At 52.8% G+C, this 14,314-nt stretch overlaps 1 protein-coding gene across 1 annotated transcript in view; it reads right to left on the reverse strand.

The window, feature by feature from the left end:
- Positions 1 to 13,741, reverse strand: part of KMT2B (lysine methyltransferase 2B) — a 140,752-nt gene extending 127,011 nt beyond the window's left edge. The window contains 1 exon segment of the mRNA XM_075328330.1: positions 13,497 to 13,741. Within this exon segment, the coding sequence (XP_075184445.1) occupies positions 13,497 to 13,733 (237 nt within the window). The 5' untranslated portion in view covers positions 13,734 to 13,741.
- Positions 13,742 to 14,314: the final 573 nt, after the last annotated feature.

The raw sequence follows: 14,314 nt of genomic DNA on the forward strand, positions 1-14,314 counted from the left end.
ACCTCCTGTATTATCCTCCAGAGCTGCACTCACTATTCTGCTGGTGCAGTCACTGTGTACATACATTACTGATCCTGAGTTACCTCCTGTATTATACTCCAGAGCTGCACTCACTATTCTGCTGGTGCAGTCACTGTGTACATACATTACTGATCCTGAGTTACCTCCTGTATTATACTCCAGAGCTGCACTCACTATTCTGCTGGTGCAGTCACTGTGTACATACATTACATTACTGATCCTGAGTTACCTCCTGTATTATGCTGCAGAGCTGCACTCACTATTCTGCTGGTGCAGTCACTGTGTACATACATTACTGATCCTGAGTTACCTCCTGTATTATACTCCAGAGCTGCACTCACTATTCTGCTGGTGCAGTCACTGTGTACATACATTACTGATCCTGAGTTACCTCCTGCATTATACTCCAGAGCTGCACTCACTATTCTGCTGGTGCAGTCACTGTGTACATACATTACTGATCCTGAGTTACCTTCCTGCATTATACTCCAGAGCTGCACTCACTATTCTGCTGGTGCAGTCACTGTGTACATACATTACTGATCCTGAGTTACCTCCTGTATTATACTCCAGAGCTGCACTCACTATTCTGCTGGTGCAGTCACTGTGTACATACATTACATTACTGATCCTGAGTTACCTCCTGTATTATACTCCAGAGCTGCACTCACTATTCTGCTGCTGCAGTCACTGTGTACATACATTACATTACTGATCCTGAGTTACATCTTGTATTATGCTCCAGAGCTGCACTCACTATTCTGCTGCTGCAGTCACTGTGGACATACATTACATTACTGATCCTGAGTTACATCTTGTATTATGCTCCAGAGCTGCAGTATACAGACATCTGCAGGTTTTTCCCTCTGCTCTATACAGACACATCTGGAGGTTTTTCCTCCGCTTTTTATAAAGACCAGGGCTGTGGAGTTGGTATAAAATGCACCGACTCCGACTCCTAAAAATATATAATAAATTGGGTCCAGCGGTCAGTGCAGAATGTGCTGAATATTTTTCATAGGAATTTGGGAAAGTTCTGAAATGTCCTATAAATGGCTGTTCTATTCCTGATCTAAGGCCACATTCACACACAGCGTTTTTTGAGGATACGTTTTTCAGCTGTAAAAGCAGATCAGCTTTTTAAAAAACCGCATCACCTGAAAGGTTTCTGAGCTCATAGATAATGCTCTCAATAGCAAAAGCAGATTAGAAAAACTCCACAAGCTGACTGCTCATTCTGTGTGAGGATCCGTTTTTGAGGCCTCCAGTTTCTCCAGGACTTAGTGGAAAAAGTTCTGCAAGATTACGAACTCAAAAAAGAGCAGGTTCTTGTTATTGTAAAGGACAATGCTTCAAACATAAGTGCAATTACACTGATGAATGAGAGGAATGAACAACAGCCAGAAGAGAATGTAGCATTCAGTGTGTGTGAGATGGAGCCACAGCGCTGCTCATGTAACTGAGGAACAAGCAGATATTACAACAGAAGAACAGCAAAATGATCCTTTAGGATTAGATGATCTTGTAGAAGCTGCTTCACAACACTTTCCTATTCATCCCATGCGCTGTGTTGTGCACGCGCTGCAGCCGGCAATAAGAGAGAGTCTGCAAGAGGGACAAGCTGGAAATCTGATTGGACAAGTGAGGAAGTTGGTTATTGCCGCCAGAACCCCTAAAATTGATTCCATCTTGAAGAGACCACAGGACGTCTCCACATATTAAGGTTCTCGCTCTCTCTCTCCCGGATCAGACTCCCCATTCATTTACATAGCCGCGGATTCCGGATCGGATCCGGACTTAACCGGCAACCAGATCCGGATACGTCAGACCCAGATTATAGCCGATCCACTCAACTCTATTCCTGTTGCATGTGCAGACATTAATCTGGCTTTTTTCTGTGTCTTTTTGGAGTAATGGCTTCTTCCTGGCAGAGTGCTCTTTCAGCTCATGTTGATACAGGACTCGTGTTACTGTGGATAATGACACAATGTTACCAGCTTCCGGCAGCATCTTCACAAGGTCTTTTGCTTTTGTTCTTGGGTTGATCTGCACATGTCTGACCACAGCACGTTCCTCTCTGGTGCACAGAACCAGTCTCCTTCCTGAGCGGTGTGATGGCTGCACATTCCCATCTGCAAGTCCACAATTCTCCTCCTGAGATCTTGGCTGATTTCTTTGGACTTTCCCATGATGGTACATGAAGAAGCCGTGTGTTTCAGGTGTGCATTACAATGTATCCACAGGTGTGTCTCTAATTAACTCAGATGTTGCCAATAAACCTATCAGAAGCTTCCAAAGACATGACATCATCATATGGGCGGTCCCATATTATTTAAAGGCACAGTACTCGATGTATGGAAACTTCACTGTGCAGAAAGTAATAAAAATGCCTGAGCTCATTATTCCGGCATTTGGCAAATAGAAATAATTTTGGTTCCTAATTCACCTAAACCGGGAGGAAAACCTGCAGATGTGTCTATATAGAGAGCTGAGGGAAACACCTGCAGATGTGTCTGTATAGAGAACTGAGGGAAAAACCTGCAGATGTGTCTGTATAGAGAACTGAGGGGAAAACCTGCAGATGTGTCTGTATAGAGACCTGAGGGAAAAACCTGCAGATGTGTCTGTATAGAGAGCAAGGGGAAAAACCTGCAGATGTGTCTGTATAGAGAGCGGAGGGAAAAACCTGCAGATGTGTCTGTATAGAGAGCAAGGGGAAAAACCTGCAGATGTTTCTGTATAGAGAGCGGAGGGAAAAACCTGCAGATGTGTCTGTATAGAGAGGAAGGGGAAAAACCTGCAGATGTGTCTGTATAGAGAGCGGAGGGAAACTAAGTGTTCACACTGTACATGACTCATTTTTGATACATTTACTGTAGCAAAATGGTGACATCACTATACACAGGCACATCTCAAATTAGAATATCAGCAAAAAGATAATTTGTCAGTAATTCAAAACAAAAAATGCAAATGCATATATTATATAGAGTCATTACACACAGAGGGATCCATTCCTATATATTATATAGAGTCATTACACACAGAGGGATCTATTCCTATTATATAGAGTCATTACACACAGAGGGATCTATTCCTATATATTATATAGAGTCATTACACACAGAGGGATCTATTCCTATATAGTATATACAGTCATTACATACAGAGGGATCTATTTCTATATATTATATAGAGTCATTACACACAGAGGGATCTATTCCTATATATTATATAGAGTCATTACACACAGAGGGATCTATTCCTATTATATAGAGTCATTACACACAGAGGGATCTATTCCTATTATATAGAGTCATTACACACAGAGGGATCTATTCCTATATATTATATAGAGTCATTACACACAGAGGGATCTATTCCTATATAGTATATACAGTCATTACACACAGAGGGATCTATTTCTATATATTATAGAGTCATTACACACAGAGGGATCTATTCCTATATATTATATAAAGTCATTACACACAGAGGGATCTATTCCTATATATTATATAGAGTCAATACACACAGAGGATCTATTCCTATATATTATATAGAGTCATTACACACAGAGGGATCTATTCCTATATAGTATATACAGTCATTACACACAGAGGGATCTATTCCTATATATTATAGAGAGTCATTACACACAGAGGGATCTATTCCTATATATTATAGAGAGCCATTACACACAGAGGGATCTATTCCTATATATTATAGAGAGTCATTACACACAGAGGGATCTATTCCTATGTATTATATAGAGTCATTACACACAGAGGTATCTATTCTTCTGTGTGTAATGACTATATAATATATACACTACAGCTCAAAACTTTGGGGTCACTTAGATATTTCCTTATTTTTTCCAATGAAGCTCTAACATTAAATGACACAGAAATCCCCTCTATACATTGTTATGTGGTAAATGACTATTCTAGGGGCAAACGTCTGGTTTTGAATGCAATATCTACATAGGTGTATAGAGGCCCATTTCCAACAACCACCGCTCCAGTGTCTAATGGTACATTGTGTTTGCTGTGTTAGAAGGCTAATGGATGTTTAGAAATCCATTGAAAACCCTTCTGCAAGTATGTTAGCACAGCTGAAAACAGTTTTGCTGATTAGAGAAGCTATAAAACTGACCTTCCATTCAGCTAGATGAGAATCTGGAGCATTACATTTGTTGGTTCCATTAAACTCTCAAAATGGCCAGAAAAAGAGAACTTTCCTGTGAAACTCGACAGTCTATTCCTATTCTTAGAAATGAAGGATACTCCACGCGAGAAATTGCCAAGAAACTGAAGATTTCCCATAACGGTGTGTACTCCTCCCTTCAGAGGAGAGCACAAACAGGCTGTAACCAGAGTAGAGAGAAGTGGAGGCCGCGCTGCACAACTGAGGAGAGCACAAACAGGCTGTAACCAGAGTAGAGAGAAGTGGAGGCCGCGCTGCAGAACAGAAAAGAGCACAAACAGGCTGTAACCAGAGTAGAGGGAAGTGGAGGCCGCGCTGCACAACTGAGGAGAGCACAAACAGGCTGTAACCGGAGTAGAGAGAAGTGGAGGCCGCGCTGCACAACTGCGGAGAGCACAAACAGGCTCTAACCACAGTAGAGGGAAGTGGAGGCTGCGCTGCACAACTGAGGAGAGCGCAAACAGGCTGTAACCAGAGTAGAGAGAAGTGGAGGCCGCGCTGCAGAACAGAAAAGAGCACAAACAGGCTGTAACCAGAGTAGAGGGAAGTGGAGGCCGCGCTGCACAACTGAGGAGAGCACAAACAGGCTGTAACCGGAGTAGAGAGAAGTGGAGGCCGCGCTGCACAACTGAGGAGAGCACAAACAGGCTGTAACCAGAGTAGAGGGAAGTGGAGGCCGCGCTGCACAACTGAGGAGAGCACAAACAGGCTGTAACCGGAGTAGAGAGAAGTGGAGGCCGCGCTGCACAACTGAGGAGAGCACAAACAGGCTGTAACCAGAGTAGAGGGAAGTGGAGGCTGCGCTGCACAACTGAGGAGAGCGCAAACAGGCTGTAACCAGAGTAGAGAGAAGTGGAGGCCACGCTGCACAACTGAGGAGAGCACAAACAGGCTGTAACCAGAGTAGAGAGAAGTGGAGGCCGCGCTGCACAACTGAGGAGAGCACAAACAGGCTGTAACCAGAGTAGAGAGAAGTGGAGGCCGCGCTGCACAACTGAGGAGAGCACAAACAGGCTCTAACCGGAGTAGAGAGAAGTGGAGGCCGCGCTGCACAACTGAGGAGAGCACAAACAGGCTGTAACCAGAGTAGAGGGAAGTGGAGGTCGCGCTGCACAACTGAGGAGAGCACAAACAGGCTGTAACCAGAGTAGAGGGAAGTGGAGGCCGCGCTGCACAACTGAGGAGAGCACAAACAGGCTGTAACCAGAGTAGAGAGAAGTGGAGGCCGCGCTGCACAACTGAGGAGAGCACAAACAGGCTGTAACCAGAGTAGAGAGAAGTGGAGGCCGCGCTGCACAACTGAGCAACAAGACCAGTACATTAGAGTCTCTAGTGTGAGAAATCCACGCCTCACAGGTCCTCAACTGCAGCTTCATTACATAGTACCCGCAAAACACCAGTGTCACCGTCTACAGTGAAGACTCCGGTATGCCGGCCTTCAGGGGAGAGAGGCCAAGAAAAAGCCATATCTGAGACTGGCTAATAACAGGAAAAGAATAATATGGGCAAAAGAACACAGACATTGGACAGAGGAAGATTGGAAAAAAGTGTTATGGACAGACGAATCGAAGTTTGAGGTGTTTGGATCACACAGAACAACTGAAAAGATGCTGGAAGACTGCCTGACGCCTTCTGTCAAGCACGGTGGAGGTAATGTGATGGTCTGGGGTGAGATTTGTACAATGTTAAAGGGATATTGAATAAGGAACGCTATCACTCCATTGTACAACGCCATGCCATACCCTGTGGACAGCGCTTGACTGGAGCCAATTTCATCCTACAACAGGACAATGACCCAAAGCCACCTCCAAATTATGCATGAACTATTTAGGGAAGAAGCCGGCAGCTGGTATCTATCTGTAATGGAGGGGCCCAGTCACCAGACCTCAACCCTATAGAGCTGTTGTGGGAGCAGCATGACCGTATGGTGCCAAAAAGTGGCCATCAACTAATCCAACCTGTGGAGGGGGGGGGGAGCGTGGGGGGAAATATCTCCAGATACCTCCGCACATTAACACCTAGAATGCCAAAGCTCTGCAAAGCTGGAATTGTGCAAAGGAGCGATCTGTGCCGAAAGCCAAGTGTGAGGAGAAAATGATTATTTCACCTAAAAATCCTTATTTCTGACCTCGTCACTGATTGGACGATGTTCTCTATTCATTGTGCAACACATCTGATGAATACAAGGAGCAGATTCATGGAAAAGACAACATTATCTGGAGGAAAACAAACTTGTGAACTGTAGTGTATATACACAGTGACGGCACCAGCAGAATAGTGAGTGCAGCTCTGGAGTATAATACAGGAGGTAACTCAGGATCAGTAATGTAATGTACACAGTGACTGCACCAGCAGAATAGTGAGTGCAGCTCTGGAGTATAATACAGGAGGTAACTCCGGATCAGTAATGTATGTACACAGTGACTGCACCAGCAGAATAGTGAGTGCAGCTCTGGAGTATAATACAGGAGGTAACTCAGGATCAGTAATATATGTACACAGTGACTGCACCAGCAGAATAGTGAGTGCAGCTCTGGAGTATAATACAGGAGGTAACTCAGGATCAGTAATATAATGTATGTACACAGTGACTGCACCAGCAGAATAGTGAGTGCAGCTCTGGAGTATAATACAGGAGGTAACTCAGGATCAGTAATGTAATGTATGTACACAGTGACTGCACCAGCAGAATAGTGAGTGCAGCTCTGGAGTATAATACAAGAGGTAACTCAGGATCAGTAATGTAATGTATGTACACAGTGACTGCACCAGCAGAATAGTGAGTGCAGCTCTGGAGTATAATACAGGAGGTAACTCAGGATCAGTAATACAATGTATGTACACCGTGACTGCACCAGCAGAATAGTGAGTGCAGCTCTGGAGTATAATACAGGAGGTAACTCAGGATCAGTAATGTATGTACACAGTGACTGCACAAGCAGAATAGCGAGTGCAGCTCTGGAGTATAATACAGGAGATAACTCCGGATCAGTAATGTAATGTATGTAGACAGTGACTGCACCAGCAGAATAGTGAGTGCAGCTCTGGAGTATAATACAGGAGGTAACTCAGGAGCAGTAATGTAATGTATGTACACAGTGACTGCACCAGCAGAATAGTGAGTGCAGCTCTGGAGTATAATACAGGAGGTAACTCAGGATCAGTAATGTAATGTATGTACACAGTGACTGCACCAGCAGAATAGTGAGTGCAGCTCTGGAGTATAATACAGGAGGTAAAGCAGGATCAGTAATGTATATACACAGTGACTGCACCAGCAGAATAGTGAGTGCAGCTCTGGAGTATAATACAGGAGGAAACTCAGGATCAGTAATGTAATGTACACAGTGACTGCACCAGCAGAATAGTGAGTGCAGCTCTGGAGTATAATACAGGAGGTAACTCAGGATCAGTAATGTAATGTATGTACACAGTGACTGCACCAGCAGAATAGTGAGTGCAGCTCTGGAGTATAATACAGGAGGTAACTCAGGATCAGTAATGTAATGTACACAGTGACTGCACCAGCAGAATAGTGAGTGCAGCTCTGGAGTATAATACAGGAGGTAACTCAGGATCAGTAATGTAATGTACACAGTGACTGCACCAGCAGAATAGTGAGTGCAGCTCTAAAGTATAATACAGGAGGTAACTCAGGATCAGTAATGTAATGTATGTACACAGTGACTGCACCAGCAGAATAGTGAGTGCAGCTCTGGAGTATAATACAGGAGGTAACTCAGGATCAGTAATGTATGTACACAGTGACTGCACAAGCAGAATAGTGAGTGCAGCTCTGGAGTATAATACAGGAGGTAACTCCGGATCAGTAATGTAATGTATGTAGACAGTGACTGCACCAGCAGAATAGTGAGTGCAGCTCTGGAGTATAATACAGGAGGTAACTCAGGAGCAGTAATGTAATGTATGTACACAGTGACTGCACAAGCAGAATAGTGAGTGCAGCTCTGGAGTATAATACAGGAGGTAACTCAGGAGCAGTAATGTAATGTATGTACACAGTGACTGCACCAGCAGAATAGTGAGTGCAGCTCTGGAGTATAATACAGGAGGTAACTCAGGATTAGTAATGTAATGTATGTACACAGTGACTGCACCAGCAGAATAGTGAGTGCAGCTCTGGAGTATAATACAGGAGGTAACTCAGGATCAGTAATGTATGTACACAGTGACTGCACCAGCAGAATAGTGAGTGCAGCTCTGGAGTATAATACAGGAGGTAACTCAGGATTAGTAATGTAATGTATGTACACAGTGACTGCACCAGCAGAACAGTGAGTGCAGCTCTGGAGTATAAAATAACATTAGTCCTCTAGAAATTTCCCAGACCCCACATAAAATATCAGAATATCAATAACTGATCGGGGGTCGCCCTGTTGAAAATTAAGATACAAGTGCAAGGTAATGTGTCGCCCCCTCACATAACCCAGTTAAGGGTCTCGGGGCACAGCAGTACAGGGCGATTTAAACATCAGCAGGACTGAAACATTTGATAACAGATAGCAATAGAATATAGTCAATTGCCCACAATGGCAGAAACCAGGGAGCAGCAGATTGCATTGAGGGGTGAGATTATCCAACCGCTCAGTCAATAAAAGATGCTGTATTGGTGCCCCTCCTCTCTCCCTCTCAAATCCCCCCATTAACCCCCCTCCTCTCACTCCCCAGGGCCCCCCCTCTCCCTCTTGACCCTACCTTTCTCTCTACCATTGCCCTCTCTCAAGGCTCCCCCCATTCTCTTACTCCCCGGTGTCCCCCTTTCTCCGTCTAGCTGTCCTGGGCCCCCCATTTCCCCACCTTGCTCCCCGGGCCCCCCCCTTTCCCTCTCTGGAGCTCCTGCTCTCCCTCTTGCTCCCCGGGCCCCCCTCTTCTCCCTCCCCGGGGCCCCCTCTTTTCCCTTTGCTCCCCGGGCCACCTCTTTCTTTCTCCCTGGGGACCCATCTCCCCAGACCCCCCCCCCCTTTCTCTCCCTCTCCGGGGCCTCCCTCCCTCTCTTTTATTGTGGTCGTTTTCTCCCTTTTCCCTCTCCGGGGCCCCCTTTTCTCCCTCCCACTCTCTGAGGCTCCCCTTTTCTCCCTCCTGCTCCCCGAGGCCCCCCTTTTCCCCCTCCTGCTCCCCGAGGCCCCCCTTTTCCCCCTCCCATTCTCCGGGTCAACCTCTTTTCCCACTCTGAGACCCCCTTTTCTCCCTCCCACTCCCCAGAGCCCACTTTTCTCCCTCTTGCTCCCCCGGGGCCCCCTCTTTTCCCTCTGAGTCCCCCCTCTCCCTCCCGCTCTTTGGGGCCCCCTCTTTTCCCTCTCAGAGTCCCCCCTTTTCTCCTTCCCCAGGTCCCTCTTCTCCCTCTTGCTCCCCTGGAGCCCCCCCTCGCACCCCCTTTTCCGGGGCCATCCTCTCGCTCCAGCTTCCCTTTTTTCCTCCTCTCCAGGGCTCCCCTCTCACTCCCCCATTTCTACCTCTCCGGGGTCCCCCCTTTTCCCTCTCTCCGGGGTCCCCCACTTTCCCCCACTTTTCCCTCTCTCCGGGGTCCCCCCCTTTTCCCTCTCTCCGGGGTCCCCCCCTTTTCCCTCTCTCCGGGGTCCCCCCCTTTTCCCTCTCTCCGGGGTCCCCCCCTTTTCCCTCTCTCCGGGGTCCCCCCCTTTTCCCTCTCTCCGGGGTCCCCCCCTTTTCCCTCTCTCCGGGGTCCCCCCCTTTTCCCTCTCTCCCGCTCTCCGGGGTCCCCCCCTTTTCCCTCTCTCCGGGGTCCCCCTCTTTTCCCTCTCCCGCTCTCTCCGGAGTCCCCCTCTTTTTCCCTCTTCCGCTCTCTCCGGAGTCCCCCTCTTTTTCCCTCTTCTGCTCTCTCCGGGGTCCCCCTTTTCCCTCTCCCGCTCTCCGGGGGTCCCCCTTTTCCCTCTCTCCCGGGTCCCCCTTTTCCCTCTCTCCGGGGTCCCCCTTTTCCCTCTCTCCGGGGTCCCCCTTTTCCCTCTCTCCGGGGTCCCCCTTTTCCCTCTCTCCGGGGTCCCCCTTTTCCCTCTCTTCCGCTCTCTCCGGGGTCCCCCTTTTCCCTCTCTCCGGGGTCCCCCTTTTCCCTCTCTCCGGGGTCCCCCTTTTCCCTCTCTCCGGGGTCCCCCTTTTCCCTCTCTCCGGGGTCCCCCTTTTCCCTCTCTCCGGGGTCCCCCTTTTCCCTCTCTCCCGCTCTCTCCGGGGTCCCCCTTTTCCCTCTCTCCCGCTCTCTCCGGGGTCCCCCTTTTCCCTCTCTCCCGCTCTCTCCGGGGTCCCCCTTTTCCCTCTCTCCCGCTCTCTCCGGGGTCCCCCTTTTCCCTCTCTCCCGCTCTCTCCGGGGTCCCCCTTTTCCCTCTCTCCCGCTCTCTCCGGGGTCCCCCTTTTCCCTCTCTCCCGCTCTCTCCGGGGTCCCCCTTTTCCCTCTCTCCCGCTCTCTCCGGGGTCCCCCTTTTCCCTCTCTCCCGCTCTCTCCGGGGTCCCCCTTTTCCCTCTCTCCCGCTCTCTCCGGGGTCCCCCTTTTCCCGCTCTCTCCGGGGTCCCCCTTTTCCCTCTCTCCCGCTCTCTCCGGGGTCCCCCTTTTCCCTCTCTCTCCGGGGTCCCCCTTTTCCCTCTCTCCCCGGGGTCCCCCTTTTCCCTCTCTCCCCGGGGTCCCCCTTTTCCCTCTCTCCCCGGGGTCCCCCTTTTCCCTCTCTCCCCGGGGTCCCCCTTTTCCCTCTCTCCCCGGGGTCCCCCTTTTCCCTCTCTCCCCGGGGTCCCCCTTTTCCCTCTCTCCCCGGGGTCCCCCTTTTCCCTCTCTCCCGCTCTCTCCGGGGTCCCCCTTTTCCCTCTCTCCCGCTCTCCGGGGTCCCCCTTTTCCCTCCCGCTCTCCGGGGTCCCCCTTTCCCTCTCCCGCTCTCCGGGGTCCCCCCTGTTCCCTCTCCCGCTCTCCGGGGTCCCCCTGTTCCCTCTCCCGCTCTCCGGGGTCCCCCTGTTCCCTCTCCCGCTCTCCGGGGTCCCCCTTTCCCTCTCCCGCTCTCCGGGGTCCCCCTTTCCCTCTCCCGCTCTCCGGGGTCCCCCTTTTCCCTCTCTCCCGCTCTCTCCGGGGTCCCCCTTTCCCTCTCCCGCTCTCCGGGGTCCCCCTTTTCCCTCTCTCCCGCTCTCTCCGGGGTCCCCCTTTCCCTCTCCCGCTCTCCGGGGTCCCCCTTTTCCCTCTCTCCCGCTCTCTCCGGGGTCCCCCCTGTTCCCTCTCCCGCTCTCCGGGGTCCCCCTGTTCCCTCTCCGGGGTCCCCCTGTTCCCTCTCCCGCTCTCCGGGGTCCCCCTGTTCCCTCTCCCGCTCTCCGGGGTCCCCCTGTTCCCTCTCCCGCTCTCCGGGGTCCCCCTTTCCCTCTCCCGCTCTCCGGGGTTCCCCTTTCCCTCTCCCGCTCTCCGGGGTCCCCCTGTTCCCTCTCTCCGGGGTCCCCCCTGTTCCCTCTCCCGCTCTCCGGGGTCCCCCTTTTCCCTCTCCCGCTCTCCGGGGTCCCCCCTGTTCCCTCTCCCGCTCTCCGGGGTCCCCCTTTTCCCTCTCCCGCTCTCCGGGGTCCCCCCTGTTCCCTCTCCCGCTCTCCGGGGTCCCCCCTGTTCCCTCTCCCGCTCTCCGGGGTCCCCCTTTTCCCTCTCCCGCTCTCCGGGGTCCCCCTTTTCCCTCTCTCCCGCTCTCCGGGGTCCCCCTTTTCCCTCTCCCGCTCTCCCCGGGGTCCCCCCTGTTCCCTCTCCGGGGTCCCCCCTGTTCCCTCTCCGGGGTCCCCCCTGTTCCCTCTCTCCGGGGTCCCCCTTTCCCTCTCCCGCTCTCCGGGGTTCCCCTTTCCCTCTCTCCGGGGTCCCCCTTTCCCTCTCCCGCTCTCCGGGGTCCCCCTGTTCCCTCTCTCCGGGGTCCCCCTTTCCCTCTCCCGCTCTCCGGGGTTCCCCTTTCCCTCTCCCGCTCTCCCGGGTCCCCCTTTTCCCTCTCCCGCTCTCCGGGGTCCCCCTTTTCCCTCTCCCGCTCTCCGGGGTCCCCCTTTTCCCTCTCCCGCTCTCCGGGGTCCCCCTTTTCCCTCTCCCGCTCTCCGGGGTCCCCCTGTTCCCTCTCTCCGGGGTCCCCTTTTCCCTCTCCCTCTCTCCGGGGTCCCCCTTTCCCTCTCCCGCTCTCCGGGGTCCCCCTTTCCCTCTCCCGCTCTCCGGGGTCCCCCTTTCCCTCTCCCGCTCTCCGGGGTCCCCCTGTTTCCTCTCTCCGGGGTCCCCCTTTCCCTCTCCCGCTCTCCGGGGTCCCCCTTTCCCTCTCCCGCTCTCCGGAGTCCCCCTGTTCCCTCTCTCCGGGGTCCCCTTTTCCCTCTCCCTCTCTCCGGGGTCCCCCTTTCCCTCTCCCGCTCTCCGGGGTCCCCCTGTTCCCTCTCCCGCTCTCCGGGGTCCCCCTGTTCCCTCTCTCCGGGGTCCCCCCTGTTCCCTCTCTCCGGGGTCCCCCCTGTTCCCTCTCTCCGGGGTCCCCCCTGTTCCCTCTCTCCGGGGTCCCCCCTGTTCCCTCTCCCGCTCTCCGGGGTCCCCCCTGTTCCCTCTCCCGCTCTCCGGGGTCCCCCCTGTTCCCTCTCCCGCTCTCCGGGGTCCCCCCTGTTCCCTCTCCCGCTCTCCGGGGTCCCCCCTGTTCCCTCTCCCGCTCTCCGGGGTCCCCCCTGTTCCCTCTCCCGCTCTCCGGGGTCCCCCCTGTTCCCTCTCCCGCTCTCCGGGGTCCCCCTTTCCCTCTCCCGCTCTCCGGGGTCCCCCTTTTCCCTCTCCCGCTCTCCGGGGGTCCCCCTTTTCCCTCTCCCGCTCTCCGGGGTCCCCCTTTTCCCTCTCCCGCTCTCCGGGGTCCCCCTTTTCCCTCTCCCGCTCTCCGGGGTCCCCCTGTTCCCTCTCTCCGGGGGTCCCCCTTTTCCCTCTCCCGCTCTCCGGGGTCCCCCTTTTCCCTCTCCCGCTCTCCGGGGTCCCCCTTTTCCCTCTCCCGCTCTCCGGGGTCCCCCTTTTCCCTCTCCCTCTCTCCGGGGTCCCCCTTTTCCCTCTCCCTCTCTCCGGGGTCCCCCTTTCCCTCTCCCGCTCTCCGGGGTCCCCCCTGTTCCCTCTCCCGCTCTCCGGGGTTCCCCTTTCCCTCTCCCGCTCTCCGGGGTCCCCCTTTTCCCTCTCCCGCTCTCTCTGCCCGCGGCGGATACATCACACATATACATCGGATACACTGCACAGGGATACATCACACAGCGGATACATTGTATCTCCGCCGCCGCCCGCTCCTCCCGCCCGGCTTCCCCACCTCGGCGCTGTCACTGTCCCGGCCGCAGGCCCCCGCCAGGCGCTGCATGTTCAGGTGGAGTTCGAGGATCCGGAGCTGCACGGGGTCTGCGATCTCCGCCGCCGGTCTCCCGGTGCTGGGAAACGGCACCCGAGCCCTGTCCGCCCGGTTCCCGCTTCTTCCCACCCACGGCCGGCCGGGAAAGCGGCCCCGAACCGAGCCCGAGGCTCCGGGACCAGCCGAGGCCGCAGCCGCCATCTTGATCCGCTTTGGGAACTACAATAATAATGCTCACTGCGCCGGCGCCAAAGTCTCAGCCGCCTCCAGGCTCGGGGAACTCTGGGACATGTAGTTCTGACAAATGGGAAATGAGAGCAACTCATAGGACGAAGGACTACTATTCCCACCAAGCACCGCGCTCGAAGTTATGGCGTTTGGCTGTCGAGAACCGCAGGAGGTGGCGGGAAATGTAGTCCTGGCTGAACGGCTTCGGTTTCTGAGAAGAAAGAAGTAGCTGAGCGCTACGAGCGCCGCCACCGGGGGGTGTATGATCGACGTTAACGATAGGCGGCATGCGGCGGAGTAAAACGGGGCCCCTGAGGAAAAATCCCCAGTAATGGCCGGCCTGCTACACGTACAAGTAGCGCGCAACGCATGATGGGCATTGTAGTTTAAACAGTCACTGTATAAATGGTGTTCTATGTGATAGCGGACTACAAGACCCAGAAGTAAAACTTATAAGGGCCGTGTTGCACTGTGGGTGACGAGTCTTTTCAGGATTTTGACTCCCGTTGACTAGAATGGAAAATGTGGCTTGTCAGAACTACAAATCCCGGCAG

Source organism: Anomaloglossus baeobatrachus, chromosome 11, assembly GCF_048569485.1.
Source record: "Anomaloglossus baeobatrachus isolate aAnoBae1 chromosome 11, aAnoBae1.hap1, whole genome shotgun sequence".
Lineage (NCBI taxonomy): Eukaryota > Metazoa > Chordata > Amphibia > Anura > Aromobatidae > Anomaloglossus > Anomaloglossus baeobatrachus.